At 52.5% G+C, this 27,725-nt stretch overlaps 1 protein-coding gene across 3 annotated transcripts in view; it reads right to left on the bottom strand.

The window, feature by feature from the left end:
- The window catches only part of ANO2 (anoctamin 2), a 253,462-nt gene that overhangs the window by 174,543 nt on the left and 51,194 nt on the right, over positions 1 to 27,725 (bottom strand). For all 3 annotated transcript variants that reach the window (XM_074357441.1, XM_074357442.1, XM_074357443.1), the window contains exons 4-7: positions 24,946 to 25,044; positions 7,820 to 7,971; positions 6,148 to 6,202; positions 3,723 to 3,774 (exon numbers count right to left, since the gene is read on the bottom strand). In XM_074357441.1, coding sequence (XP_074213542.1) covers positions 3,723 to 3,774; positions 6,148 to 6,202; positions 7,820 to 7,971; positions 24,946 to 25,044 — 358 coding nt within the window. The remainder of the gene's footprint in view (positions 1 to 3,722; positions 3,775 to 6,147; positions 6,203 to 7,819; positions 7,972 to 24,945; positions 25,045 to 27,725) is intronic.

The following is a 27,725-nucleotide window of genomic DNA, read 5'->3' on the forward strand; positions in this document are numbered from 1 at the left end:
GCTTCCGTGTCCCGAAGAGCAAAGCAAGACTTGAAAGAGCAGAACTCAGGGAGGGAGGTTACCAGAGTCAAGAATTCAAAAAATCAGAGTGTGGGGCAAACCAAAATATAACTCTTTGGTAATCCTTGAGGAAACACAAATAGCCTTATGTTCTCAATAGTAATTCTGAATCATACGGAAAAGCTTACATATGCATTTATAGATACGTGTCGCTCTAGTCTATACAGGAAAGCAGGGAACTGTATGAGAGGTCTTAGAAAAACGTCTACAGGGAAAGATGTCGCCGACCTCGGGAGCTGAACCCTGGACTGGATTCCCCTCTCACACTGGTTCAAGGTCAGGTTCGCAGCCCAACTGCGGAAACCGGAGGGCCGTATGGTTTGAATCTCTGCATTCTATTTTCTTCCTCTTAGTTTTGACATTCCGTTTTGATTTGTGTTTTTTTCTGGTTCTTATTTTTTAATTTATTATTTACATCGTGCTGTTTTATTGTTTTTCTTGTAAGCCACCTTGGAAATCTTGTGGAACAAGGGAGGAATATAAATAAACCAATACCTGCAACGTGTATGCAGCTTAATGCTTTGCAAAAGCAGGGCATGCAAATAAATGCATTTTCCGCAAAGAAGAAAGTGATAATACTAGATAAATGGGAGTATTTCTGAATTATTACCTTCAGTTTCATTTTTCCATCTTCTAATCCTAATCTTTACCATCTTTTCCATCGTCTAATACCCACTATAACTGAGGACAATGGAAAAGGAATAAAGCTTTGTAAATGGTCACACAAGCAACGACCACATAAAAAGTAATTCCGAGGCTGAAGCATCAATGAAAACACCATGGGAAACAATTCCAAGCACAATCCTGCTCTTCCTTTTTCTTTTCTTTTTATGAGACAACCGTCCATTCTAGCCCATTTGTGCTTCTCTATAAAAGCAGAGGGAAGGGCAATGAAATCAGAGTCTGCCCCTGGCTCAAAGGTCCCTGTTATCCTGAGGCCCCGCAACGTTATCACATTCCACATTCCTTCCGATCTTCTAAGTAAGACGGTAAGTTGGCCAAAAAGCTTCAAGGGTCCTTGACTTTTCCCAGGCAGAAGTCAAACAACCTGAAAACTGGCCTTCGGGGTCCTCCTCTGCTGGGAAGCGGGGTTCAGTCAGATGTTCCTTGTTAGAAGCCAGTAAGTCACCAGCCACTACTGTGGAACCAACAGGCTGCAAAGACTCAGCCTGGACGCTTCCTGAAGGCAGTGGGGACAGGACTGGAGCAAGGGAACCCAGGCCAGACCCTGTTCTGACCGTGTCTCAGCATGTGACCCCCGACCGGCCACCCACCCGCTTTGTGCCCTTTGTGTAACTGACAAGCCTCCCCTCCCTGGGAGCTCGGGAGCGAACCCTGGGTAATTTGTGTTGCTGCTCAGACATCTCCGTGGAAGGTGGCTGCTCCTGACCTGTGTTCTGTCTGCCGGCTGCGCGCCTCTGCTATGGTGCCGACCAGATTATCTCATAATTATCTGTTTACACATCTGTCTGCGTGGCTAAGCTAAGAGCCCCGCGAGCAGAGACACCGGGTCAAACTCATCTTGCGGTCCCTTGGGTTCTACACCACCATCTGACACACAGCAGGTGTTCGATGATTTCTCAATGTCAAAAAAGAGATTTTGGAAAACTACTCAACAATAACAAAATTCTTAAGATGTTTGACTTTGTAACATCTCACACACAAACAAAAAAAAAAACAGATCCTCAAAGGAAAAAAAAAGAAAACTTCTGTGTTAAAGCAGAGTCTCTAATGACCTTTTGACAATCTGGAGACTGTCCCTCCGAATAAACTTTAGTTTTTAAGAACTTTATAGTTGACAGCTTTGTATTTAATCTTTATAAAAACTCTGCAAGATGGGAACTGAGTTGACGAGAAGTCATTTGTCCCTGAAAGCACAGCATCAGGACCTCACCAGCAACTGCTATGAAGCTAACAGGCCAGGCACGTTTAACTAATCCACTCAGCCAAACCGACTGGCGGAACGCGCCAGGCAGACAGCAGGTGCACTGGGCCTAGAAGATGATCCAGACACACCTCCTGGACGGTCTCAGGAGTCTAAGCCACAAACGCAGACAATCACCAAGGAAGACGTGGAGCTTGATGGGAGAACTGAGGAGAGGGCACTAAGGGAGACCCTGTGGCACAGAGATGTCCGGCCTGGGGACGGGCCCGGGTGTGACTCGGGGAAAGACGTTCAGGCCAGGGGCACAGCATCAGTGAAAATAGGAGGTAGTCACCTTTCTAGGAAGAGAAGCAGGAAAGAGGGAAGGGAGAGAGAGGAACGGGATGGAAATGAACACACTGAGAGGCTGATTTTTAAGGTTCTGGGGAACCTCTCACCAGAGGTGTCCAGCCAGCAGTTGGAAACATCGGTCTGAAATCGGGGAGAGAGGCAGGAAATAGAAATTCAAGGTTGCAAGTCTTTTGCGTAGAGTGAGAGTAAGGAGCTCAAGGGATCACGGCGAAGACAACATCTAACACGCGGCAGGAGGAAGAGGAAGCCAGGGGGAGTGTGGTCCATGAGGCAGAAACGGAAGGACAGCCCATCAGTAGAGCAGTGGCCCCTCCCCGGATACCAACTATCTGAAGATGGAGGCTCAGGAAGAAGGTCTGGAAGGATTGCAGGAAGATGAAGATGGAGAAAAAGGCCATGGAATGTGGGAAGTAAGAAGTCAGATGTTGAAACCGAACTGTTACTTAAAATTCTGTAGCAAGATGAACACATCAAAGCAGAGTCTCACGTAACGGCCCCCGGGAGGCTCTGCGCTGTCCTAGTAACTGCGTCACGGCGCCCCGCCTGCTCTGCCTCTTCCCCGTCCCCCTTCCCCAGGGCCCCCGTGCACTCTCCAGCATCAGCTACCATTACTGCCATCGTGGCTTTTGTTCTCAGCTTGGTGGTCCACTTCACTCACTAGACTTGCCTCTGAATGACTCCTTCCAACTCAAAGCTGCCCCAAAAGTCGAAGCTTTGCCACCTCCAAGAAAGCCGTCCTGAGTGACAGCAGCACCTTTGGAAAGAGAGTTCCGCCTGCAGAGTGATCGTGCGGACAGGACAGCGCTCGTGTCCGTGGGCTCACGGCGTGGCCCCTGCCATCACCTGTGTCTTCCCCACAACCCGTCGGCACCCGGACTGCCCGCCTTACACCGCCAGCTCCCAAACGCTGAGGGTCTGGCTTCAAAGACAAACACTCCCACGTTCACAAAAAGAAACCATGGGGAAAGCAGGTTCAGCCAGAGCTGGTGACAAGAGTACTGAACTCAGAGGAGGCGCATTCAGAATGATTCGCTGTCTCTGGGGCTGTTTCTTCTTACATCAAGCGAGGGGCCTAAACCAAAAGGCCTCTGAGATGCCTGCCTTCTTAAAAGCAAACAAATAAAAACCAGCCATGATCTGGGTGGTTATTAAAACCTTTTGTAGACTGTGAACAGAGAGCAGCTGAATTTTGTGGATAAAGTGGAAGGTGTCGGCAGTGGTCCAGGGAAAGGAGAGAAAGGATGAGAGACGTGGGGTGAAGGTCGGGGGGGTGGCCCTAGCCGCACGAGAAATGGGGCTCCCTCTGCTCTGGGGGGAGGCAGGCATCCCCTCTGTGTGGGCACCTCTTTGTGCTGCAGTCTGTCTGCTGAAAGGCTGACTCTGGCCCCCGGTCCCCATCACCCCGACCACAGTGGGGGGTCCTTACCCATCGTGTTGTTGGCTCGAGAGCAGGTCGTGCGTTTCAGGATCTCGTGCACCTAAAACGGACACAGCGGGGCTGTGAGTGCCTGGACCACGTACGTCCCCAGCCCCAGGGGGCAGCCCCACTTCCAGGCGGGGACCCAGGCCTGGGCCTGTGCCGGGCTCGGGGTCTGCCTGTCAAACCCACTCAGACTTGACGGCTTTGAGGACACAAGACATCTAAGCCCCTCACACACACCCCGCCCCTTCGCCCCGCCCTGCAAAGTGAAGAAAAGGCTGTAAATTGAATGCAGTTAAGGAGGGAAGGAAAGCACGAGGAGAGCCCAGGCCCACAGGCCTCTGGAGGCCCAGGGAGGAGGCTGGGGAGGAGGCCAGGGAGGAGGGGGGGTGCCCCCCACACTAACCCTGAGAGCCCCTGGCTGGGGAAGGCCTGGAGTCCCGGCCCCAAACCTGGTCACAGAGCTGCTCTGGGGAACCATGCAAGCACTCTGGCAACTGGAAAGGGCCACCTACAGCTTGGTCCTTCGTCACTTCTCTGTCCTTTTCCCAAGTCCTCATCTTGCCTCCCCTGGAGTGAGTCTGACGTCCTCAAGACTCCACATCTCAGAGCGCATCCTGAGCACACGGCTGCTGCCGCCCAAGGAGCCCTGCATGTTAACATGTCAGCAGGCCAACACGCCCCTGACTGTGGGGCCGGCAGGGTCCTGCCACTCGCCGGTAAGGGCAGGGCAGGGGGCTGAGAGTCTCCCAGCCAAGGAGCAGGGACACGGAGGCACCATAAACTCATGCCCTCCGAGCGGTCCCAAGCCGACGCCAGGCTACGAGGAGATGCCCAGTCAGGAGGTCAGTGCTGGGACAGACAGCTGGGCTGCCCAGATGCCCACAGGGAAGGGGGCACAGGGAGATGTCTACAGATGCGGGCGAGGTCCTCAGACCAGAGCCCGGGGCAGGGCAGACCCCAAGACAAAACTCAAGGCTCCTCTCTCCCCCATCCCAGTGTGGGATGGACCTGGGAAACGGCAGGAGGAGAAGGAAGAAGCTTCCAGAAGGAGGAAAGACGTGCTTCTCCATCCCATTCACACCCCCACGTTCCAGCCCCAGACCTAGAGGGAGTGGTAAATGAATAACTCCCAGCAGAATGGGGCCCAAGAATGCTTAATTCGCTTATAATACAGTGCAGTACTCAACAGCAGTAATCATCAGGAACAGCATTTATGTGGCCTTCTATTATTTTATAAGCATGTTGCAATTCTTGGGTAATTTCTACAACACCCTCTAAGTGCCCTGCAGACGTGGGACCCAAGCCACAGGGACAGTTAAACGGCTTGTAATAGCATCAACCAAAACAGTGGGAAATGTATGATTTTTCTCCCGTAGGAAGATAAAAGAAATCATATGCCCATTTAAAATCTCCCCAAAACACTAGGCCGAGGGACTGAGGAGTTGGCTGGCCCATCCTGCAGAGTCAAGGCCGTGTTTTCAGCATGACTTGGAAATGTTCTGTAGCTAAGTCCAATCACCTGTCCCTTCTAAGCCTTCTTATCACCCCGCTGGCCTGGAAGCCCCTCTAGAGGTCTAACTGTTATTCCTCCTCCTGTTGAAACCTCCATTCTTTCCTAGGGATCAATGGATACGGGCTGCCATGTTTCCACAGTGGCCTGAGCAAGGGACCAGCGTTCCTTGGGCCCCTCCTTCTCCACCCCCGATCCCCATCCATGGGCTGGTGCTTTCCGGGTGGGTAGGGGATAAACGGCCCTCAGACAGGGGCTGCGAGGCACAGGCCACATGCAGGTTTTCACTGGAATCAACCATCCTGCAAAATTCAAAACTTTGACTTCAAGAGGCAAAACTCAAGAAGGGCGAAGAATGGTTCCAGTCACAGATGCTGGCTTCCTACCGAACAGGCCAGTAATTTTATTCCTGGACAAATGGGCCAGCTCGAGCATCCCCTGGGACATAAATGCCCAGGACTCCTCTGGGGACGAAAGAACAAACACAGCGGCCCAGCAACGAGCCTCGCTCGGACACAAACGATCTGCATGATTTTTTTTGTTTCAATTCATGGCATCTCAGAGCTTCTGTGTCCTCAACTGTCAAGCAAGGGGGTCACTCAAGTAGTGGAGAGTCCCCACCAGCTCTGACAGTCCCTGATTTTGTGATTCCGAGAAGGGCCCGGATGGAGAACCGTGGAAAGACGGCCCTCTCAGCCTGACAGTGAGGAGAGCTCCGGGCTACTTCTCCCACCACGGGGACTGGGAAGCCCCCTGGACACGCCTCCCAGTCGCTGGGCGACTCCCAGCAGATGACGGGAGGCTTGAGAGCCGGCCCAGGGAGGGCGGAGACCGCCCGGCCAAATGGAACTCAGGCCTCCCCAGCCCCTCCCCAGCCAACCACACCTGGTTGAGCACCCGCTCAGCCTGTTCACTTACAATGCGGCTACGGGTGGCGTTATCAAAGAAGGTGTCTTTGTCCTGGATGTTGTACCTGGGGACACCAAGAAAGCAGAAGGTCAACTCACTTCACAACCCTCATCCTGGGACCACTGCCACCCGGGCCCACAGCAAGACGTGCAAGACACACACACACACCCCCACAACGTTCACACTCTTTTTGGCCCAGTCATTCTGAAAACTTATCGCAGAAATGTACCATCTGGAGAATAAATTCAACAGAATAAACAAGCTCCATTAAGAAAAATGTCCATTACAAGTTACTTACGATGAAGACATGATACAGTTCCAACACCTGTATCATGCGGCCGCTGAACACTTCAGCACCCACCCCGAGCCGACTTCCGGGGAGCAGGGTGGTACGGGAGGTGGAATCAACGGCCGGTGATTTAATCGGCCCTGCCTGCGTAATGAAACCTCCCTGAAGTCCCAGAAGGGTGAGATCTGAGGGCTTCCAGGTCGGTGAGTCAGAAGGCTTTCGTGCTGAGCCCCAAACCCCAGGGGGAACAGAAGCCCCTGCGTTTGGGACCTGGCCTTGTGACTCTCTTCACCTGGCTGTTGATCCCCACCCTTCCATGCATTTGTAAGAAACAGGTAATCTAGCGAGTAAACGGGCTCCCTGAGTTCCGTGAGCCACTCAAGCCAATTAAGCAAACCCAAGGAGGGGGGCATGGGAACCTCTGCTGTGTAGCCAGCCGGTCAGAAGCACAGGTAACAACCTAGACTTGCTCAGGCCTCTGAAGCGGGGGCCTGAGTCCTGTGATACTGAAGTCTCAACCTGGGAAATCCGACGCTGTCTCCAGGTGGACAGGCTCAGAACAGAGCTGGACGGTAGGACACCAGGCTGGGTCGAAGAATTTCTTGGTGGTGTGGGAAAACCCTTACACACACTTGAACTGGTGACCAGAATTGTAGCAGAATCGTTACTGGGGTAAGAATTCAATGGGGGAGCAAACACAAGTGTGCAGAGCTGTTATCTAATAGGGCAGATGGGCAGGAGATGTGCCCCAGCGAGCGTCAGACACGTCGCCCCATCAAAGCCAGTTCCCCAGAAGGGACAGATCCCAGCCCTTCTCCGCCTTCCCCAGTCCCTTCCCTCCCTCTCCCACTTCCCCGTGATGACCCCCCCTCCCAGAGGCTTCCCTGAGGCAAGTGCTTATCCCCCCCACCCCCACTGGGTGGGGCGCGAGGAGGGGCCCCTCGCAGTCCACAGTCCCAGGAGCAGGCAGCTGAGAGGACAGACATCCAGACGCTCCACCCACCTTCTCTCGGGTTTCGCACAATTTGCTGAAACCCTGTTAGGCTAGGAACTGGGCAGAATGGTTCCCCACAGAGGACTAGACAGGTATCTGCCCATTTTTCTCAGAGTCCTGAGGTCTCTAGTTGTTCACTCCCTGAGTCATGCAAAATGACAGAGATGGCAGGTTTCCCCGATCAGCCCCTGGACGAATATTCCAGAGCTCTTTGAGATCATCTCATTCAGGGAAGGGGATTCAGAAAGCAAACATGGGGACTATTCCAGCCTGAGAGCACCCGCCCTCCCCCCCAAGCTCCGAGGCACTCACTTTGGGAACTGAGGCACTGAGCGGTCCTTGACTTTCCATCCCAACCTCTCACACAACCCCCCCCCCCAACAAGCTCCAATACTCACAGGTACATCTTCTCCCTGGAGAACGGATAGGAGAGGTTCTTCATCCTGCTGTGAGTGTGCTCGGGGACTCGGGGCTTCAGGGGCGAGCTCAGCTTCTGCAGAACCTTGTTGAACGTCTTGGCGATGCTGCCTTCTGACTTGATCTCATACATCTGTGAAAGGCACAGCCACAGGTCTGAGAGGGAGGCGCATCCGATGCTCAGAGAGCGACTCACAGCCAGAGCCACCCGGGGCTCAGATCCCCCCGCAGGGGAACGTGCTGGGGAGAGGAGACTGGAGAAGAAAGCAGTAGGTCCATCCCTTCCTCCACTGCCTTCACAAGGACGTGAGCCCTCTCAACTGTGTGTGCCAATGGTGGGGACCAGGGTGGAGACACAGTGAGGAGTCCAAGCTTTCTCTGGGGCTGGGTGCATCATCACAGGAGACCTACTGTGTGACAACCACCACACTAAGTGCTTTACACAAATGAGCTCCGATGCACTCTGCAACCCAGCTAGGGAGATCATGTCATTCTCATATTGCGATGAGGAAATTAAGGCTCAAAAAGGTGAGATGAGCCCACAGAGGTCACGCAGAGTAACTGGGTGACCGCTTGGCTTGCGGCATCAACCTAATCCCAAGTCGGTGCTCTGCAAGGAACCCACGCCCCTGTGTGACCAGCAGCCCCACTTCTCTCACGCTTCTCTGGGGAAATATCTGATGGATGAGTTTGCTTTCAACACCTATGAGCACCTGCCTTCAGTGAAGCACAGAGTGAGTACCAGAACAAGCACTGGTCCTCGCGGCCCGCACAGGTTTCCGCGACGTGCAGAGCGCTTCCGCGTACCTTGCAGCTCCCGGGCTTCCTAATTCACAGACGTGGCCACTGACTCACAGACACTGTACTTCTCACGGCAACGCTGCGACGGATTAACAACGGCCACACGTGTCTTTACCCAAGTCCTCCTTTCTGTGTTCCCACCCCGCTTAAGTCTGGGTGCGCTCTGTGGCGGCCTGTGCAAAAGTGACATGATGCCAGCTCCACCCTTTAAGAAGATGGGGAGCTTCTGCCTTGGTCCCTTGGAGCTCGGAGCCCCCATAGGAAGTCTGTGCAGAGATGCTGAGAGGACGCAGAAAGGGAAGGGACCAGGCTGAGCCCACGCGGCCGGCCGCCCAGCCAAGCATCAGGCGAGCGAGGGAAGCCTTACTGGACCCTCCGGTCCAGCTCAACCCCAAGCTAGACACCACCTAGTGATCCCAGTCACCACCCCACAGAGCAGAAGAATTACCCAGCTCAGCTCTGCTCGAGTTACTGAGCAAAAATTCATGAGACAGAATAAAATGACTGTGTCTTAAGCTACTAAGTTTGGACGAACTTGTCCTGCTGCAGAAGATGACATGAGCAACAGTGACACCGGATCCTCCGTCTTCCCTATCGTGGCGTCCTTGAGTTGCTGCGCGCAGAGAGGCAGCAAAACATGGGCGAAACACTTACAAGGCAGACGGAGACAAACGTCACAGAAGACACACAAGATGCTTTGAGGATTCAAAGAAAGGAGACGGCAGACCCAGCTGAGGAGTCAGGAAAGTGTTTCTTGCTGGAAGCAGCACCTCTGCTGGACTTTAACAGAAAGGTAACCTCCTTCTCTTGTCTTTTTGTTCTTTAACAAAATGATGATAATTTAGAGGGGGGGGGAGAACCTCCCCAATCTAACAACTGACGCATAAGCACGGTGTATTTATTTCTTTGAATAAATTTTCCTATGCACTCAGATTTAATTTCAATTACACACTTAACACAGTTCTAGTAAACAACGAAACCAAAACCATAAAAGTATATTAATGTAAAAATTAACTAATATTAACAGCTTCCTCTCTCTTCCAGTCCCATCACAGAGAGGAAATCTCTATGACAATCTGGAGTCTGTTTTATGCTGACTCTCCCCACGTATCTACAATCGAACCCCTTTCTAAACACCCCTGTGGTCATATTTCACATATTATTCCAAAGTTCACTTTTCTCATTTACCAGTGTGTCCCAGGTATGTATCTTTGCAGGTCAGTTCGTGGAGGACTGCCTTCATGAATGCATCATATTGCACAGTGTAGTCACTTCCCTAGTGATGGGCATTTATTTTATCCTCTACACATGCCTTAACTCCTTTGATCACACTTCTATTACATCACCTTATACAGACTTTCAATGAATCAGGCTTGAATAGATCGAGACAAAGTCATTCCAAGCCAACAAAAGAGTGGAAAAGTTCAAGCTGGATTTAAGAAGGGTTAAAGGGCCTGGTTTTACTTGCGTGGTTATTTGATTGATGTCCACCAAACATAACCTCCGTGAAGGCAGGATACCATCCAAACTACCTGCTATCTTTGAGAGGACAACGCCGCACCTCTGGGGGACCAGCGTTGATGGCGATGGCGGTAGGTCTCTGGAGGAGCCCAGGCTGGGGACGGAGCAGCCACAAGGTAACAGGCCTTGGGAGAAGTAACCCAGGCCGGGAATAAAGCCAAAGCCTAAAGGCGCTGGCTGACCGAAAGGCTTCCCGATGTGTCCCCGCAGCTGCAAAAGGCACGGGGGGCCCAGCCCTGGCAGAGGCCGGGGGTGGGGGCCTGTATTCAGTCAGGGAGGATGAATAACCAGCAGCTGCCCCAGGGCCTTGTTGTGGCAGGAGGTCAGCTGAACCTCCGAGCTGTTTCTGCCCCTCATCCTGGCGGTGTGTCTGGCTGGGCTCGCTCGAGAATCGGGCTAAAGGGAGTGGGGCCTGTGGCATGCCTTTAGGGGGACCAGGAATGGGACCAGGATAAATTCTGACTGTTCCTTGATGGCGGGGGGGGGGGGGGGCTCTAAATCACTAAAAATAATACCATCTGCCTCCAGGAAAAATGTAACAGGTGTCAAAGGTCAGAGTCCCACCAGAACCCTCAACGCAACCTCCAACCCACAGCCCTGACGGGGACGCTACACGAATGCCCAGACTGATACCAGGGACCTTGTGGGATGCAGCCTGGCACGTGCCCACCCTGAAACACGGAGTGGGGAGGCCCATGGCACGAGACCATGGACACTAAGCTTGGAGGACAAAGGACCTGCCTCCTACCTGAGGCCTTTGCTTCTCCCTGCCCCTACCCCTCCTTCTCCTCCACTGGGCTCAGGCAGCAGCTTTCCCAGGAAACCCTCCTTAGCACCCTGCGTCATGAAGACGGTCTCGCACCTCTGATTCCTGGCTCACTCACCTGTCTCCCCAGCAGACTGCGGGCTTCTGGAGAGCAGGGAGCACACCTGCTGGGCCTGGCACACAGTAGGACCACGATAATGTCCACTGAGTGAACAGCCTGGGTCCTGGTCCTTCCTGATGCGAACTGGCCGTGTGGCTCCGGGCAAGTCACTCTCCCTCTCAGGCCCTTCATCTCTAAAGAGTGAACTGCGGGGGCTTCCACTTCCCACTATGACGGAGGAACAGGGACCAGACTGACGCCACCCGGACCAACGAAAGCACCCAGATAAAAATCATGAAATAATGGTTGCTGTGGTCTGAATGTTGGTATCCCCCCAAAATGCATACCCTGAAACCCCAAGGCCCAACACGATGGTTCTTAGAAGGGTGACTGGGTCACGAGGGTGGCGCCCTCGTGAATGGGATGAGCACCCTTTTAAAGGACACTCCACGGAACTCCCCGGCCCCTTCCACCAGGTGAGGACACAGTGAGAAGGGGCCAGCTACGAACCAGGAAGGGGGCGCTCACCCAGCCACGCTGGTGCCCTGGTCTCAGACGTCCAGCCTCCAGAACTGTGAGAAAAAAAGATCTGTTGTTCTAAGCCACCCAGTCTGTGGTATTTTGTGACAGTGGCCCAAACAGACTAAGAAAACAGTTTGTAAGATACTGGACATCAGGCAACGAAGAGTTCCTGAGAGACAGGCAACGAGCAAGGCGAGGCCTGCGATGGCTCCGGCTCACGGCCTGGAGGGAGGCTCTGGGCCAAGGGGACGGATGGAGCCCAGCGAAGCCCCTGAGCTGAGGAGGCACAGTTGGGCGTCTGGGGAGGCCAAGGCAACTAGAGTTCACAGGACAGAGAACCTGGGGGGACAGCTTCACCAAGAATCCCGCAGAAGGGCCTCCTGAGTACTTGGCAGGGAGGGAGGGACAGCAAGACACTGGGGAAAAAACCCAACTGCAAGGACTGGGACCAGCCCGTCTTCTCCCCACCAGCCTGAATGGAACAGCTCGTCACTGGCGGGGCACTGGGTAGAGCACCCCAGTCCACTCAGCGGTAGGGATCACTAGCCCTGGGCCGAGCACTGCTCCAGACCCGCTGAGTGCATCGTTACAGCATCATCCAAGCCTAAGCTTCCGTGGTTTTGGACACCAAATGGAAAAGAAACATTCGTGCAAGGCACGGCCATTTCTAGGCGTCTCCTGCATGCCAGGCGCCGAGCCTGGGGGCCGATCCTGCCGAGGGCTGAAGAAATACAGCCACGAGGCTGACCCCTTCCAGACACAGGGTGCTCAGCAAAGTACCCAGCACTTCCATGGGCCCCATGTCATCAGGGTCCACGAGGACTCTGCAAGCTGCCCGGCTGGTCCCCATGGCTATTTTGCAGATGGGGCAACTGCGACTCCAGGGGGCGGGGAATTGCCAGCATCAGTGGTGAAACCCGGCCTTGGTACTCAGGCTTCCTGACCCCCTCAGCCAGGCTCTGTTCTTAAACCTTTGATCCCTGGAAGGGCTCCATTGTCCCCCAGGAAGGAAACAGCCGGAGCTCCCTTTCAGCCCCCACCAGCCCAGCAGCCCAGGCTCTTCTCTTGTGTTCAGGGGTCCAGGAAGGGCGCCCCAATCCTCTTTATCATTATTAATACAGTCAGCACTGGCATCGCTAATACTGTTATTCTTGGACATCAGAGAATGAGGAACATGATCAGAAATGGCAAGACACATGTCAGCCAGCTGTTACCCATTATGCCCTCCCCGGGTACACGATATGCCTTTCATGTGCTTAAAATCATAAATAATTTTTAAAGTATGTTGCTCTTAATTTTTATTCCAGGGCTCAAATGTGGTTCTCATAAAAGCCCGCTCTGGCCTCCTGTCACAGGCTAAGAGGTTTACTGAGATGCCTTCTTCCCTTACTTCTTTTTTCCCCCCAAGTCTCCCCCGGCCACTTCCCTCCGCAGGGGCCCCGCCGTGTGGTCTGAGGGCTAATTGGTTTCCCCCCTGCCTGGGAATCACGTTCCTTCCCAGGATGCAAGGAAGCAGGGCTATGGTGACATCTATCATGGGCAGATACAGGTTGCTGTCCCCATTTTACAGGTAAAGAAACTGAGGCACAGAAAGTTTGGTAACATGCCCAGTGTCACACAAACACTAGGAGAGCCAATGACCCCAAAGACCGAGGAAAAGGTCTAACCATACGAGGCGCAAACAATACCACCTTGATTTCCATGAGTCCCCCACCTGCAGTGACCTAAGAGGGCCTCTTTCTGCAACTGGTAGGAAGTCAGCAGGAGAGGCACCACCCAGGCATAAAGATGGAGACTGAGCCCAGCTGCGAGCGCGTGTCTCCTGCCGCCTCACAGCCCGACAGACACTAATCCAGACTGTCTCGTGCAGTGCATCTGTGCTTTCCCCTGCTCCTCCGCTCGCTGGATGACGGAGGGTCGACTGGGCTGAAGATGATCATCACACCCACTTGCGCACCTGTAATCTCAAAAGGCTGAGATGCACAGGGAAGGCAAGCAGGGCAGAGGTGGGCACGGCAGGCAAGCTGGACCAGGGTGGACGCCCCTGGACTGAAGAAGTTACGAGGATGAGAAGCTAAAGATGCAGCAGGGTGCACCCACCATTCCCCTGCCCTGCTGGTACCTGGGGGGGGACAGGGGGAGGGATGCACACATGCAGACACGCATCCACTGACCTCGGACCTGGGGAATTCCCTGCATAAGCCCAGTTACCCATGCAAGTGAGGGTTAAACCAGCCACCAATCCAGATGCAAACAGCACCAGGACCTGGTAAGATCAGCTGCATCCTAGAGCCCAGACGGAGACTCCTTGTGCACAGCAAGACCAGGAGCTGATCAGTCTCTTCATCCCTACCTGTGCCTCCAGGTCAGTGTCCTGTCTGTCCACAGCCATGCTGGTTGGAGACAGCGACGTGCTTCCAGAAGGCACATTCTCTGATGTCTAACTCTGGATTCACTTATGGTTTTTAATTCTGTTTCAGGATGTCCTCCACACATGAATGAATGTTTGCTGACTTTAAAAATGTGGGATAGAATCCAGACTACTTACAAGCTAAGGCCCTTCCGAGCTACGCCTCCCACACCCTGCCATAGCCTCGGCCGCCCCTGCCCACAGTGTCTGTGCTGCACGCACCCTGGCCTCCTCCCCGTTCCCCGCACAGGCAGGGCTCTGCTTACCTTGGGGCCGGAGGACATGTCCTCCACTCTTCTGGGACGGTCCTCCCCGGCCCTCCCCGCCTGGCAAACTCCTACTCAGCCCCCAGGTCTCAGCTCAGATGGTGCCTTCCTGGAGTCTGTCCTCGGTTGCAATGGGCTTCCTCTGCTCGGCTCTCCATCCATCTAGCTCTTTTCCTTCTGTTGGTGCCTCCCCACTCATAACCAGCTATCTAACTTCTGAATCCTCACCACGGTGAAGCCACATGGGGCCAGGACTAGTTGTGGTCACCACTGAGTCACCAGCCGTCAGCAGAGTATCTCATACACAGCGATATTCAAGATCTATTCACTGGATAGATGGGTGGATGGATGGATGAAAAATGTGAACTTTTAAAGGGTTAGGACCCCTATACACAGCCTGGCCCCATTTGAGGTACAATTAGACTCTTCCTAAATGTTTTTTGGTAACTGAAGGGGCCACTAAGGACCCAGATCAGGATGGCCACTGTGATGGACACACGGACGCCTGCACCGCCTCATCCTCCTTGCAGACAGCTCTAAGGGATCATGGCACTCCTTCTCAACGCCCTTGGATGAAGCCTCAGAACCCATCTCAGCCTCGCCCTCCACCAAGCCACCACACATAGGCCAGATCTAGTATAGGGGACCCATTCTTTCTTTCATTAACAAACACTGATTCTGTGCTGCCGAGAAGGCAAAACAAAATCCCCACCCCTGTGGAGCTTCACAGTAGCGAGGATACAAACAGCAGAACAAAGATACAGATGCGCGTGGCTCGGCATCCAGCAGTGGTGTGTGCTGGAGGGAGAAAACGGGAGAAAGGGAGGGAGAGGGAAGGGCCTGCTTCACATGGAGCAGCGGGGGCTCTGTCTGAGGACGAGACTCGGGAGCAGAGACCCCAGTGATGTGGAGGAGTGAGTCCTGCAGCATCTGGAGGTCTCCAGACAGAGGGAGGGGCAAGCAAGAGGCCCTGAGAGGGAACCAGGCCTGGTGTGTTGGAGGATCGTGGGGCTGGGGCAGGCAGGCAGGTGGGGGGTGGCGGGAAGTCAATTTCTGTGTCAGAGGTGACAGATCCGGCATCCATTTAGAGTCCCTGCATAGACACGGCTGTTCCTGGCCCCTCACTGACCAAGAGCCTTTAATGCCACGGCAGGAGTCACATGATACCCTCAGGTTCCAGCGTGTCCCCCAGAAAGATGGCTCTAGTCCACGGTGGCATTCTGACGGTGCACCCAGTCCCGGTTCCTGGGGCCCTCATCCACGATGTGCTGGTAAACACTCATTTACCACCTGGGCGTGTGGGGTCGGGTTGGAGACTTGTCACCTTCGCTGATTTCTATGGCCTACTTCAATAATCAGTGGTCTAACAACCAGCTTGCAAAATTTCTAAAAATGTTTCAGATCTCAGGAGCCATTATGAACCAGCACATCACGGAAGACAAGCTGTGCCCGGGAGCCCCAGCACCTGAAGCTGACTGCCCCGGCCTCCCCTGCCTCTTCCCTCCCGCCGGCGCCTCCCGTCCACAAAGAGGGCAGTGGTGCCAAGCCAAGCCGGGCCCCCCGCTCCCGCGTCTCCTATTGGGAGAGCAACCACATATCCCAGTTGCGGAGAACAGTCCTGGTTTACCACCGCCGCCCTGGCGTAAGGATGAACAGCTCCTTCACCCTCAAAAGGGCCCACAAAGGATGAAAACTCCGCCCACCACCCACCGCCCCCGCTCCCAGCCCCACCAGCACGGGGTCCAGCACCCAGGCCCCAGCCGGCCCGTCTGGTGTGCGCTACCCTAGGCCAGCTGGACGTGACCCAAGGGTTTGAAAAAGAAAACCACAACTTCCCTTTCAATTTCTTTTTCAATCATGAAGTTTGAAAACAACTTAAGAAATTCAAATTCACTTCCCATTACATCTGCATGTTTTTGGCGTCACTGTTTTTGAGCCCTGAGTCAGGCCTGTCTGTAAACAGCCCGCACTCGGTCTGCCAGGCCTGTGGTCGGCCAGGTTCACGTGCAATCCAGAAGGTTCCACCAGCCGTCTCAGGTTCTGCGCTGAAACCACGGCACGGACATGGCACCCATTCTTTTTTTTTTCTTCCCTGATTTTTGTAGATGAAAAGCATTACAGAAAACAAACAAAAAAAGAGAGTAAGTCAAAGCACCGTGCACTCTTTCCAGCCTGTGTAAATCGCAATCAAAGAGCATTCACCCAGAAAGCCCACAGAGATATCGAACACAGACCCGCCCCTCTCGGCTGCACCTTGATTAAAAACAAATGCTTGGGAACAGGCAGTGACTGCAAGGAGGCCCCGCCCACGGCCGACCAGCTCTGGTTCTCGCAAACATCACCCATGGTAATAATAAATAGTTCTGTCCTGAAAGGCATCCTGAGGGCAGGGTAGACAGTGACCCTTCTCCCGTGACCAAGGACTAACAAGACCTCCATCCTTACTAAAACTCATGGCGTTTCTCCTGCTTTTTACTGTCTGGTCTTCAGGGAGGAGTTACTCACTATCAAAATAGCCCCAAAGAGGAATTAAATCACCACTTGATGAAGGATGGAGATGGTCCAGGTGAGGGGGGGAAAGAGTACGACTCTGCTCCTGAATGTGCATGGACCGCATTACAGCTGTGAGCTTCAGCCCCTGCTATTGTGCTGCAGATCACAGCCCCGAGGTACTGGGACAGCGGGAGCAAAGAATCATCTGGCATCCATTGATCAATCCGTGTACTCTGGGAAATTTCACCCTGGTTTAAATCATCCTAGACAAGGAGAGGCAATGCATTAATATTTTTATTCTGTCATTGCCGTGGACTAGCTCAGCAGCTTACCTAACAGTCCTGGGTTACAGCTTTCCTGTCCGTAAAGTAAGGTGGTTGGACCCTACAGTGTCTGTCGTAGCTTTAAAATGCTGTGGCCCACATGTCAGCCAAATGACAACTGGTGAATTTGTTAATTCCATCCCCCTGCTACTGACTTTAGCCGGGGACAGACAGCCCTTGGAGTCACTCACACTCTGACAGTGTCCAAACATCTAAGGGCAGAAATGTCCTATGTCGGCCGCCTCTCCAAGCTGTGCCTTAAGTGAGGTAGTACACTTAGCCTGTGGGAGCCTCATCCGGGCTGCCCTCGGTCCCTGAGCCTGGCAACATCACTGGGCTTTCTCTGTGTCTGCACCTGCTGGACTGGTCTCCAAACCACACCTCTCTGCGGAGTCTGCACCGAGCCCCCTGACTTAGGCTTCTGTCCCAAGGACAGTACTTGACCCCTCTTCCAGGGCTTGAGCCTCTTCAGATGCTTTAAATATTTGCCTCTGGTCCCAGAATGATTTCCCCGTCCCCCCTCCACTCACAATGAACGATAAAAAACTCACTTCCCTCACAGACCCTCCTTTATTCCTTCAACTAAACTGACCCCACCTTTTCTGGATTCTTCTGACCTACAGCCAGTATTTTCCTTACTCGTTAGCTTTTCTCTAACCGCTTTGGTTTCCTTACTCTTGAGTCTCTAAACACACCGTAAGCCCCCGGGAGCAGGAACTAGAGTTTGTCTCCTATGCAGTCCCTGCAGACTTGAGTACGGTGTTACATACACAACAGATGCTCAGCAGAGTGTGCTTGTGTCCTAGGTCTTCCGTAACAAACTGCCACAAGCTGGGCAGCTTGAAACAACAGGAGTTTACTCTCACGCAATTGTGAAGCCACAAGGCTGACCCAGAGATGTCAGCGGGGCTGTGTGCCCTCGAAGGCTCTAGGGGAGAAGGCCTTCTTGCCTCTTCCAGCCTTTGATGGCCCCAGACATTCCCCGGCCTGGGGCCACGTCAGTCTGGTCTCCACCTGTCTCCCCAGGGTGACAGTGCGTCTCAAAACCTCTTTCTCCTCTAAGGACCCCTGTCGCTGGCCTTGAGCCTGCCCGAAGTCCAGGATGACCTCTCCTCAAGATCCTTAACTGATTATATCTGCAAAGACCTTTTTTCCGAATAAGATCAAGTTCACCAATCCCAGGGTTAGGATTTGGACATAACTTTTTTTGGACACCTCTATTCAACCCTCTACAAGGAAGATTACAGGCCTTCAAAGTACAAGCCTTGTGAGGGTTAATTTCATATGTCAACCGGGCTGGGCCAAGGGATGCCGAGATATTTGGTCACATGTTATTCTGGGTCTGTCTGTGAGGGTGTTTTCCAATGAGAGTAACATCCAGATGGACAGACTGAGTGAGGGAGATGGTCCTCTGTAGTGTGGGTGGGCCTCGTCCAATCAGTTGAAGGACTAAAGAGAATAAAAGGCCTTATTCCCCTGCAAGTGAGAGGAACGCCTCCTGCCTGCAGGCCGTGACCTGGGACGTCAGCCTTTTCCTATCTTCAGGTTCAAACCAGAACACCAGCTCTTCTTGGACCTCAAGCTGGCCGGCATTTGGACCTGGAACCTACACCAGGAGCTCTCTTGGGTCTCCAGCTGCAGACCAGGGACTCCCCAGGCTGCACACTCTCTTGGGCCGATTCCTCATAATACATACATCTAATGTACACATAGCACATGTATCCTGCTGGGTCTGTTTCTCTAGAGAAACCTGACTAATACCAGCCTCAAATCTGGGTAACCAGGACCGAGGAAGTGCTCTGGCCCTGGCCTGGCTGGACTGCCCCTTGAAGCTGCGTGGGCACCATCAGCTGGGAGCTTTTGCAAAAGCCACAGTTCCCAAGTCAGAATCTCTAGAGAGGCAGTAATAGGTATCTGAGAACAACTTCCAGTAATTTACAAAGCTTGACGGAATTAATATTTTCCTCCGAAGGGGCCACTCAGACTAACCAAAATGTCAAGTTTTGTGCTCTTTAACTGGAATTATATTAGTTCAGCGTGGTAACACTGATTTTCTCGCACTCAGAAAATTCATAACGGCAGTTAAATGTGTTTCCAGTTCATGAAAATGAGATGAAATATTCCTTTATAAATGCAGTCTAGTAGATTAAAAACTATTTCCAGACATGGAGTCCATGGAGAGAATTAAAGCACAAACAGCACTTCTGCTCTCAGGTTTATCTTTGAATCAAGTTAGCTCATCAGAAATTCGCCTACATGACTTGGTAGAATGACCCTCCCTGAACTAAACATTACATTCTCGGTTTTTATCCAAAATCAGTGTAAGAAATGGCCACAGAAAGGATATGCCAGCACCTTACATGAACACACTACTGAAAATATGTCCCTTATATTGTTCACATCCTTTACAGAAAATTACACTTTAGCAAATTTAATTTGGAAGAAAGTCCGCCTGCTCTGAGGAAACATGCTTATTTCTGCAGATTATGTAAGCCGTGGTCCTTTCTGCCTTGGCTACCAGGGAGTTCAGAATGAACTTGTCTCACTTCATCATCAACCGCCCTTATTTTTCATTCTCACGGTCATCATTTCCCCCGCACTCCACCAATCCCATGATTCTTTCTCATCTGTCCATTTTCAGAAATGATCCATCTGTACTTGTGCTTTGGGTTGTAATCCCTCTCAAGTCCTGTCTGGGGAAATAGGCTAAGGTATGAATCAACTAACCCAGATTGACGGGGGCTGGGGCGGAGCAGTGGGAGAACGCCAGGTCTCCACCTGACACACCTGCGGTCCGCCCTCCGAGCTCTCCCTCCTGCGCCGCGGGGCCCGAGCCATCTCCCCGCTGCCCCTCCTGGTGACTGCAGCACAGACCTCGCACATGGAGCCATTATGTTTACGGACGCCCCAAGGACCGACGCTCGAGGAAACAGAAATCCCCCAGCACATAGTCCAGAGGCCATCTGTTTCTGCCTCTCCAGCGATTCCATGTCTGGGCTGCTGGCCGCCTTGGCAGACTTAAGGAATGGGGCCCACGGCTGCAGATGCGAGCTGTGAAGGGAACCCGCAGGGAGGAGCCGCCCCGGTCTGGTGCCAGCGGTGCGCCCTCGACACACCGCCCACAAATGACAATACCGACAACAGTAATCATACGGGTCGTGCCTCTACGCTAGGAATCTAAACACACAGTCACGGCTCCTCATAGCAGCCCTCCACGACATTCCTTACTCCCGACGGGAGATGAGGGGCGCTCGGAGCCTGCTCTCCCGAAAAGGCACTGGTGGAGGTGGACCGCATCTGCTTGCACGCGAAGGACTCGTAAGCTCAAGTCCTTACAGGCTCCTGGGAACAGCAAATATGGATCCTGACAAAAGCTTCGGCAGATTGGACAAAAGGTACTTTCACCCCACCTCAGGCACGTCACTTCTGCTGAATTTCGTGGACTCTGGCTGGATTAACAAGACTTCATTAACAGGACAAGAAGGGACTCCGTTACCTCCCCCTGGACCATTCCCACCTGTGTCTCCTGGAGGCAGCACTTGGAGAATAAGTGAGTGTTGGCGGGGAGCATGGCAGGAGGGTGTTCGTTCACATACGTAAAAAAGTGAATGAGAAATAAACACAGACGTTGACCACCATCTACAAGGATCACCTTGGTCATGAGCAGAGGTGCGAAAGCACCTACTTCAAACCTTCTCAGGCTGCTCGGGGCCAAAGGCCAGGCCTTCCCGCCCCCTTCCTGTGCATGGATGCTGAAGTGTCCCTCCCAAAACACTGGCTCTTCTGTTGTTGTTTTTGGAAAACAAATGCTTCCTTCCAAGATTTCCCCTCCCAGTTAATATCTGTACTCAGGACTCCGTGTCCCTGGACGCATTACTATGGATTTGTCCAGGTTGGAGATCTCTATTTTGTGATTTCCTCCCCATCTTCCCGGTCTCTCCGGACCCTGCTGAGTTATGATCCAAACCTCCACTGGCCTTCACCGGCCTGGAGGATGCTAACTGATCCCACACCATGCCCCGGTCTTCCTCCACACTCCCTCTGCCGCCAGGACCTGGCTCTCTGCAAACGTAGTTTATTCTCCTCGCAGTCACTTCGCAAGACCATTAAAAAGAGGCAAAAATGTCACTGGACCCGGTTCCAGCCCCCACAGGCTGCCCTGTCTCGTCCTCACCCCCATGCTCCTTTCCCATCTCAGGAACTGGGTTTAACCCCCATCGCCACCCCTATAATCAGGTGCTCAGGTTAATTTTTACAAGCAAGTGCATACCAAGTTACATCCCCCTCTCGTGGTTATGACACCCTCTGTGAGGTCAACTATGAGCCACTCCATTCTGTGAATGCAAAAAAGATCTGGGGCCACGTGGCTGAACCCACAGAAGGATGCTGCGACGGTCCACCTGGGTGGAGACCGGGGCCTAGACACTCTGGGGAAAAGTTCTTCCTGTTACTGCTGAAGCCTTGTCGGGTCACCACCTGGCTTTGCTCTCTCCAGACTCCCTGGACCACCAAATTCACAGACGGAACCCGTGCTGTGTGAATGGGTTGCTGTTGGACTCAGTGTTTAACTCGTGCTTGGCTGTCTGGGTGTCTGCCTTCTTCCTGTTGCCCCTTTGGCTGTAAACTGAGGGCGTGGATTGTTCCTGCTCCTCCAGGGTCTCCCCACACACTCTCTTCCTGTGGGAGCTCCGTCAGTGCTGGCAGCCTATCCAGGCAGGAGGGACGCCGACTGGGGAACTAGGAATTGAGACTATGCATAAAAATATTTGAGAACCCAGAAACAATAATAAACCCCTGTGTTTCCATAGTCCTGGTGAAGAACCAGATTCTTAAACCACCACCTCCTAAGAAGAGTAGTGTAGGTGTTATCGTGTCCCCAACGTAGATGATGAAACTGAGGCTCTGAAAGGGGACGTGACATCCCCACATCACACAGCAAAGAAGTGCAGGACCAAGGCTGGAAGTCTGCCCTTCAGAGGACTCGTCTGATAGATACCGTGTCTACCACCAAGCTTCCAAAATGAAAAGGGAGGAGGGGAGGAAGCAACCTAAGGGTCCATCAGTGGACGAACAGACAAAGATGAGCTCTATTTATACACATGATGGAGTATTACTCAGCCATGAGAAAGGAAACCCTGCCATTGGCGACAACACGGATGGACCTTGAGCACATCGTGCTAATGAGATAAGTCAGAGAAAGACAAGTACCACAGGTATCACTTACACGTGGACTCTAAAAAGCCAAACTTGTAAAAATAAAGAGAAAATGCTGGTTACCAGGGGCTGGGAGTGCCGGGCTGGGACGGATGTTGTTCAAGGCAACACACTGCAGCAGGTGGTCAATAAGCCCTAGAGATCAAACCCTCAGTGCAGGGAATACACACTGCACCATAACCATCCAACCTGCTGCGACTAGAACTTCCCCTCAAAGAAAGGGTAATTACGTAACATGACAGATGCTAATTATCACCACCGCGGCAATCACTTCACAAGTACATAAATGTAGCAAATTAACGTGTACACTTTAAATTTACACAATGTTACATGCCAAATATATTTAAATTATTTTAAAAAAGAGAAAGAAGGAAGGCAACTCAGAGGTGGCTGCATCATCATGTGACCTTGTCCTAATCCTTTTGCCTACAAATTCAAGCACAGGTATTTCTAAGCTATGGATGGTAAGTCCCAGCAGGTTTGACGTAGGGGGCACACAAGCTCTAGGGGCAGATGCGTCTTTCAAGGAGAACTACGCTCACAAAGGCATGAGCGTGGGAGGGACAAGCAGGAACCAGAGGGACCAGAGGCTGGCACTGCTTGGGAGCTGAGTCTGGGATGGAGGAGGAGGCGGTGGGAGAGAGAGATGGGGTGGAGTCAGATGTTTAAGGAACAGAGAGGGAGGCGAGGAGACGGCATCAGGAGAGAGGCGGAAGGGAGAGGAAGGGACGGGAGAGCAAAGAAGAGGAAGAGACAGGGACAGGGGAGCAGAAGGATGCGCACGTCTTCTACGTCTCTAGGTTTCCCGCTAAAAGGGTTGTCCTGGGGGAGAGACGCAATGGAATGGGCATCAGAGTTCTGCTCACCTTCTTCCCAAGGGTCAGCCAGCAGAGATGAAAACACAGGAGGCAAGATGCAAACAGAAGAGAGTAAGAGAACGTCAGATACACAGATAAGCCAGGGAAAGCAGAAGAAACACAATCGTCTTAGAAGGAAGACAAGAGAAAGAGAAGGGAACTCTCGGATATAGGTGAGGACACCGCCAGAGGGACGCAGACGCCCCCCTGAGGCTGGCCTGGGTCACATGCGGCTAGATCAGGAGGGCATCCCTGGAGGAGGAGCAGAGTCCAGAGCAAAGGTGGTGCCTGTGCTCGAGGACTGCGGTGTCAGGAGTGAGCGGTCTAAAACCAGGAGACACAGGTCACAGCAGCCGTGTAGCGGAAGGGGAGACGGTCACGGCGTGGTCCTCGTGAAACCAAGACACTCAGGCAGCCGACCCCCACACGTGAAACTTCTACTGGCAAAATGTTTGGAGCTAATATTCATGCCCGTGTTTGTTCGTTGTTGAATAGTCACTTGTCCACTTGCCATGGCTGGATCAGCCATCTTAGTAACTCTCGGAGAAGAGAACCCACACACTTTGCCCTTCCTGAGTCAGGGACTCATGTGGCACCACACGTGATGGCACTGGATGAGTGACTTTTGACGGGGACAGTAGCTCTACTGGTAGTGAAGAAGGTGTCGACATAGCCAACGATGTTTAGTGTCATCAAAATCTTGTTCAATAAAATGACAATGACGGTGGAGACGGCGATGAGAGAGCAGCGGATAAGAGAGGTTGTGCAGACAACTACAAGCACGAAGTTCTGTTAATGGCGCAGACGGTGAACTTCATGGCAATGGTAGTTACCATGACGAAGTCGTGATCCTGGCAATCCTAGGTCACCACTTGTGAAATAAAGCTGTGCATGTGTGCATGTGTGTGTACGTGTGTGTGTGTGACAGAGAGACAGAGACAGACAGAGACAGAGCAAGAGAGAGATCGATCACAGGTAAATGAGATTATCACCTGCCCCAGGGCCCCTTCCAGAGACCCCTCGCATGGTCAAATGGCCACTCCTTTCCCTTAGAATACCGAGTGGAAAAAGGAGAGGGAATCCTTGGACACACTTCTTTTTCTTTTGGAAGTATTTCCTGGATTGTCTTCTGCAGAGAAATTGTCACCGAGGAATTCCCCAGGGATATTTTTTAATTATTCATGGACTATAATGGCTGGAAAGGACCTCAAAATACATCTAAACCCTGTGGCTCTCAACCCAGATGTGCATCAAGACGTCCTGGGGGTTTTTTCCCACAGTACTGACGCCAGAGCCTCATTCCCACTCCAGCCGACTGAATCGAAGCCTGGGTGGTACCCAGGTGCGAACGTTGCGAAAACACTCCCCGGGTAATTTTGATCAACTCGCATGATAAGAACCTTCTGTTCTACAGAAGGGACAAGCGAAGCCCACCAGCACACCACACTTAGTGACAGTCACAACCACAAGAGGTGTCTTCGCAGCAAGTCTGGTCCTGTTCCCCCTGCCTGCCTGCCGACCCCGGGGCGAGGCTTGCAGGCTGCTCCCATTGCTTCAGGGGCTCTAATGGAGCGCCCTGCAGGGCTGGGAGGGAGCCACCACAGAGAAACCAAGAAGCTGGACCAGGGCCACGTCTGGCTTCTCACAGAGCACGTCCCGGCGGCGCTCTGAGGAGACAGGGTCTCACCCTATCACTGTCCCAAACTCGGGATCCCCAGGAGGCAAGTGTGATTTCAACTCCACAAAACCCACATCCCACTGGCCCTGTTCCCGACACTATCTGCATCCAGCCAACCCTCAGGAGGCCCCAAGCCCAGGAGAAACATGCTCATACTTTCTTGGTTGGAACTTTGATCTTCAAGAATTCTGCCTCTCTGGCCAGCACCTGCCACGGGGCGTGGATCCGGACAAAGACAAAGCCCTGGCTTTTGCTCTGTAAGGGACAAAGAAGAAGAAATAGAAACATTTATAAGGTCATAGCTTAAATTCCTGGTTCCCCACCTGTCCCAAGCTAAAAGCCCAGACCTGTTATTTCTCCAGTGTCTGGGTTCTGTACTCCTTAAAATTCACTAGGGGCCAGTCTCCTCCCACCCAGACCCATTCACCACGTCTGGTCCAGAAATGCTCTCATCAAAGGAGGGGAAGGATTCCCAAAGCGTGGTCCCCGGAGTTTTGATGGCTTCAGAGGAAAAGATTTAAAACAATTGTATTCACAGACTTGAAATGTAAGCAATTAGAACTTTCACAGAAATCTCATGAACTCTTTTTTTTTATTGAAGTACAGTTGATTTACAATATTGTGTTAGTTTCAGGTGTACAGCAGAGTGATTCGGTATTTTTGCAGATTCTACTCCATCACAGGTTATTACAAGATCATGGGTGTGAGTCCCTGTGCTACACAGTACGTCCTCGTCCTCTGTTCTATAGACAGCACTCAAGGCAGGTGGACCACCACTGCCAGATTCAGTGAAAAGTCCGCAGCCTGTCTCCACACACACATTTTCATGGTTAAGTTTGCATGACTATTGGTTTGTTCTCCTGTTTTGCTGTGTCGTTGCCCAAATCACAAAAGGGGTTCATTTGAGCCAAAAAGTAATGATACAAATAACAATGTAACTCATACAACTCAATATAACCTCAGAAACAGAAATCGTGGGCAGGGCTCCGTATGAATACGGCTGTGACTCCATGTCCCGGGGCAAGTCATTCTGTGCGTGCACCGACTTCACCAAAAATGGAAAGTTAGGACGGGAAACGCAGTGACGAGTATTTGAAAATCAGGTCTTATCAACTCATCTGGCCCCGGGTGCCACGTCTGCTATAAAAACTGATCAGATTTAACAGATTAAATATCGATCATCTTCAAATAAAACCTCAATTTTTTTTTCAGAACAAGCACACAAAGGAAAACAAAACCACTTCCTAAGGTCCATTAGTTTTCGTCACTGAAGAAGGAAAGAACAAAACAAGCAGGAAAAACGGGCGAAAGCCCCATTGATGTGAAGCTTCTAAAGCCACCTGCAACCTGAACTACAGGCACAAAGAAAGCAGAACAAGCCGAGAGCAAAACTGCTCATCAAACGACCCTCGGGAAGCAGGAGCCCGCGCACCTGGGCACCGCTGACGCTGGGCGAAGCCGCTGCGGGCGGCGTGGGAGCGGGGCCCTGGCGAGTGTGCTCTGGAGTCAGGCTCGCAGCGCCTCGCCCCTCCGCCCCCTGAAGACCCGCGCTCCCGGAGAAAGGAGGTGCTGCTGGGCCCCTGTGCGTTTTGTGCAGCAGGGCCCATGGACTGAGATGGCACCGACTCTGCATGCACCCAAGGGGGCACTGCTCCCAGAAGAGAGGTCATCCCTCTAGAAAGTCGCTCACAAAGACCAGCTGGTGTTTGACGACCCGCCCTCCAGTCTTGGGTGAGCGCTGAAGATGACAGGGACCACATCCAGGCACAGCCTCTGACCCGCCGGCTGCCCCGGGTGCCGGGCAGAGACACAGGTGGGAGAAGACCACTTCCCCCACTGAAGGGCGCTCTCTATGGTGGGGCTCACGGAGGTCTTCGAAACGACGAGTAAGATAAAAAGATATTTCGTGACGTTCAGAATGTGAAGTGAGGCCCCTTTTCACGGTTTTGAATGGCACTCCACCGTCGATCCAATGATTCAGGCGTCCGGATGTCTGCTTCAGGGATGAAAGGTGCTGACTTACAAGGGAGGAGAAACCGAGATTTCGCAAAAAGACTGAAAATGTGGCAGAAAGTCTTGGATGGCCTCGAGTTGACAAATACCTGAAAATAATAAGAATCACCGTGACGCATCTTCACGGAGTGCGTGCCGCGTAGCAGGACGGGGCGAGGCGGTCACGCGCTTTGGTTCCCAGGACATTCACAGCCGTGCTGGGAGGCGGGGACTAGCACCATCTCCGCGGCACAGTTGAGGAAATCAAGGTGGGGAGTATTTAAACAGTTTGTCCTAAGCTACACAGATAGTGTAATAGAAGAAAAAGTATTCAAATCCAGGCCGCCTACGCTCTACCTGGTGGCTTTCTCCTCTCATCAGAGACAAACAGGACATGTAAGCACGTGGTTAAAAACCACATCCAAGGGCTGCAACAGAACATAAAGACGTGGTTTTTTTAAGACTAGAACTGAATCAAAGGGTGGAAGGAGTCTATGAGGCAGCCCTAAGATGAAACACTCAGCCGCCGCGCTCCCGAGCGGACTCAGCTCTGACGACACACTGGAAGGGGCTTCCAGTGAGAGATCGCCCAGCATCTCCGTCCGTCTGTGGCAGCAACGTCCAGGACCACCAGACAGGGCCATCAGTCACGCGCTGCTCCCTAACCGTAACTTAAGCTCTTCTAACCTAGTGAAAGTGAAGCGGAAGAAAAGACACCACCAGGGAAGCTGACCAGCAGCCCCAGTGCCCCACCGCGGCCCCAGAAATGATGCTGTAGGTGAAAGACGGCAAAGAGGAGTGCCAACCCTGACATGACACCATGACTATTATTGACTTTCAAATATTTTGTTTCAGCTTTATTTTTAAATTGTGATGAATGCTTTTTTTTTTAACTTTATCTAGAATTGGTGCCCCAAGTGTGTACCAAATGTCCAGTAAGTGGC

This window comes from Camelus bactrianus, chromosome 34 (genome assembly GCF_048773025.1).
Source record: "Camelus bactrianus isolate YW-2024 breed Bactrian camel chromosome 34, ASM4877302v1, whole genome shotgun sequence".
Lineage (NCBI taxonomy): Eukaryota > Metazoa > Chordata > Mammalia > Artiodactyla > Camelidae > Camelus > Camelus bactrianus.